The following is a 4,222-nucleotide window of genomic DNA, read 5'->3' on the forward strand; positions in this document are numbered from 1 at the left end:
CAAAGTTAATAACATTCTAATTTCTATTCCAATAAGATCTCCCAGGTTACCTGCAGCTGAATCATTTTCAGTTGTTCCATGGACTTAAATATAAAACCCAAAGGGGAAATGGGGGATCACTATGGTAGACAAAAAATACTACAGAAGGGTAATAGTATGTTCTTCTATATTTGTACTTATGAAGAAAGCAGAGAAGTCTACAGGAAAAGATAACCATGGTGTGGTTTAAAAAGTTTCTCCACTATTTTGATCAGAACTGCAGGTTGTCTATTTCATGTTCTTAAAAAAAATTATTAATTCTTTAGAGACTTTACATGTCAAGAGTCCTATCGCATCAGATAATTCATTTGGCAGAGGAGAGAATCTAAAAACATTCTTTTTTTGTTAAATTCACAGTTCTCTATTTTGAACTATTGGACATCAAACTGTAGGAAGCTAAAGTCTGCCCTCCTTCCCCTATAAATTCCAAAACGATAGAAACTTAACTTCACTACTCAGAAAACTTATGGTCTGATTACTTAAGGTCTTATTATAGAGCTTGTGTGTATTTGCTGCAGCACTGCCATCTCTCTTGCCTTTCTCTTTTGTAAAATCGGGTTTATGATGTCTACCCCATCTTCTTTTTTTTAGTGTATTCAGAAGACAAGCCAATAAAATAACACCACTCAAAGCATGTACTCTGTTGACAAAGGGTAAGTAATGCCAATGTTGATGTATACTAAGAGCAGCTCCTATTGCAGAACATGTACTAAGGCTACATAAGTGTAGTATCTTGACCTCCTCATAGGAAAAAGCAGTTATATGGATAATGCTTCTCATGTCATCTTCTCTCTCCAACTAAAATCTAAGCTTATAGACAGGAATCATATCTTAACTTTCTACATTTACACAATGCCCTGCATAGAGCTAAATACATGTTTTTAAAAACCTTCTTAATTGATATAAATTCTAACTCTTCTAACTGTTGTATTGATCTGTGCTTCCTAAAGGAAAAATAGTCACCAATAATTCATATCTTACCAAGAATGAATACCTAATTTTAAGAGGCAAATAAACCACCACTAAGAAAGGAACCAATACACACCTGGGACAAAAAAAGACTAATTTGAGAGGCATGTGGATGTAGCACTATAAAGCTGATCATTGTTAATCATCACGAGAGACCAAAGAGACTCCCGAAATATATGTCATTAAGCATTCACCATGGAGGGTTAAAATGAACTCAACAAAAACGGTCTTTAAGTGGAACATTTTTTAATCATGTCCAAAAGAAACATAAAAATTTAGTTCTTCAATTCAAATGAGACACAAAATCTCATGTCTCAAAGATTCTTCTGAGCACAGCTCAACAGACCAAATTCGGATACTTTACAATGAAAGAGCTCAAGGCTCAAAAATGGTAAACTATTTATTTAAGATGACATAGAATGATTACACATAGTGCAAATTAAAAATTTTGAAAAAAGTAAATCAAGGAATTTGACTATCAGTTCATAATCCAAGTCCCTAAAGTACATACATATGAAAAATAAAGGAGATACAATCTGAAAGACTGCGTGCAGTCTCTTGGGTTAGCCCATCAGAAAACCTCATGGTAGATGACAGTCTTAGAGCTCTTCAGTCTAACATCCCTACTTCACCCTAACCCCCTGGTGTTTAATCTCTCTAAAGCAACACAGAAAAGTCATTGACTGCCATAGTTTCAGAAGCTCACTTACTTCCAAGGAAATGTACCCTGCATTCTTGGACTTGGTTTTCTTTATTTTGAGTCCTTATCTGTCTTCCTATATCCTTCCTACAGATCCCATATCTTCCCCTTGAGAACACTGTGAACAATCACACTCTCTTCCATGTGACAGTCTTGCACATATTTGAGCATATATATCTTTTCTTTCTCAATCTTCTTTTCTTCAGGTTTAACATTCCCAGTTCCTTTTACCATTCCTACAGTGACACAGTTCTGCAGTCTTTCACCCTTTCCCCCAGAGTCACTTCTCTGCATTCTGTCTTCCATCTAGAATCTCCTAAGTATGCTTTGCCCTCCTCAGTAAAATGGATTATAACACAGGAGGAGTGGACTGGTAAGCACAGAGCTGAACACAGGAATCACCTTCCTCACTGTACAATGTAACATATACATCCATTAACACAGTACAAGTCAAATTGGCTTCTTTGGCAACCATGTCACACCACTAATTCATATCACGTTTGCTGGTGACTACTTAGGCTTTTTTAAATATACAGGGCTATTAAACCCCAGTGTAGGACTTAGAACTATGGGCAATAAATACCATCTTTTGTTGCTCATAACTTGTTACAATTGTTCTTAGTTCCAGCAAACAGCTTATTCATGGGAAATGTTATCTTTCTCCATGTCTGTTTCTTTAGTTAATTCTAGAGAAATATACTGAACGCCCGGTATGGAGGAGATACAGTCCTTAATAGGATATATCCCTTGCCATCAAGCAACTTAAAAACTTAGAAGTGAGGCCGGGCGCGGTGGCTCACGCCTGTAATCCTAGCTCTCTGGGAGGCCAAGGCGGGCAGGAGGATCACTTGAGCCCAGGAGTTTGAGGTTACTGTGAGCTAGGCTGACGCCACAGCACTCACTCTAGCCCGGGCAAAAGAGTGAGACTCTGTCTCAAAAAAAAAAAAAAAAAGATAACATCTCTGACATATGGATCACTATAGTAATGGTTGCCTAAGTTGTTTCTCAGAAATTTCAAGTCAGCCTTGTCCAGTTCAAGCTGGATGAGACCACTGACTCTTTAACTGGGCCTGTGTAACTGTCCAATGTGTGATCTTTTGATGTCAGAGGGCCAAAAACTCCACTCTCATCATGCAAATGCCACTGTTTTCTGAATGTGTGTCCCATGAAGAGCCATGAAGCTTGACTCTGCTTGTGTAGACCACCGGTTACCTCACTTTTTTCACCCCCAATCACTTTTCCCCATGCCTCAAGTCCACCCTGCTTCTTTATCCGATAAATAACCCTAAACCCTATCTTCCAGAAGGCGGTTTTGAGATCTGTTCTCCCATCTCCTTGCTTGGCTACCTAGTGAATAAACCAGTGATTGGCATACTGCCATCATGCTGCCTGGTTGGGTATCACTGCATCACAAGAGTATTTGACTCATCCACAAGATGCCTCATACTCATGACATTTAATGACTGCGTGATTCTAATAGCAGAACCAAGACCAGATCCTAGTTTTTCTGACTCACAGTTAAGTCCTTTCTCTACTGAGGCACACTTTGGGAACCATATTCTAATGGGAGAGAAGCTTCCTTTTAGAGGTGACAGAGGGGAGTTTCATGTTATCAGTTTAGAAGTAGAATTTTAAATGAGTTATTACTCATTTAAACTACAACTGCCTTTTTAGTTATTCAAGGCGCAATCATACCCTTGTAAGTCACACTGGCCCTAGGCTTTTTATCCTACATCTTGATTACTGATAAATCAGCACAGGTACAGAAAGGAGGCAAAGACTTACTCAGTTCACTCTGCCACTTGTTAGTAACCTTGGAATTGGGTAGAGAGGTAAACAAAGTTCAAACTAGTTTCTAAAATTAAATTTTTAAAAACCTTTTTATTACACCAGTCTCTCACATAGCCTGAGGTGAAACTCACCGTTTTAGAGTTCTTAGCATCACGCACGAGCCGTTCTGCTGCCTTTAAATCTTCCTGGATAGCATCTCCCCCACAGTTACGTAAGGAGTTGAGATGATCTTGTACTTTCACGCATATTCTGTCAATCATCTGCTTCAAACCAGAAAAAGGACAGCAAGCATCCCAATCAGCCCAGCCGATGTTCAGATAGAAAGAAACAGAATGAAGGAAGATGAGAAAACTTCAGGAAATGTAGAATGCGCAAGAATGAAAACATTTAACTGGGATCTTCAAGACTGCAGCTTATATCCAATTATTAACTTAGTTTTCAACTATTCATATAAGAAACCTTTGGCAACATTAATTTCAGAAAATCTTTTTAGGAATTTTGTTTCCCTTTCCTGCCTTAGGAAATAAAGCATGCAGAACAAAAGTGAATGCTTCTTGATGATTCAGAATCTTGTAGCTATTCAGTGACATTCTGCTAGACAGTAACTCTCCTTCATTAACTTTTATTGAGTGCCTTGCATGCATCACAGTATTAGGTACTGAGGAACAAGAGAAATGAAATATGCATGCTGGGACTGTTGCAATGACTACAAAATGATGCCTG

General features: G+C 38.3%; 1 protein-coding gene across 2 annotated transcripts in view; it reads right to left on the reverse strand.

Moving 5' to 3' along the window:
* LRRC16A (leucine rich repeat containing 16A) overlaps positions 1–4,222 on the reverse strand; it is a 341,663-nt gene that overhangs the window by 85,222 nt on the left and 252,219 nt on the right. For both annotated transcript variants that reach the window (XM_012638672.1, XM_012638671.1), the window contains exon 25: positions 3,631–3,759. In XM_012638672.1, the coding sequence (XP_012494126.1) occupies positions 3,631–3,759 (129 nt within the window). The remainder of the gene's footprint in view (positions 1–3,630; positions 3,760–4,222) is intronic.

This window comes from Propithecus coquereli, unplaced genomic scaffold (assembly GCF_000956105.1).
Source record: "Propithecus coquereli isolate 6110/MARCELLA unplaced genomic scaffold, Pcoq_1.0 Scaffold131, whole genome shotgun sequence".
NCBI lineage: Eukaryota > Metazoa > Chordata > Mammalia > Primates > Indriidae > Propithecus > Propithecus coquereli.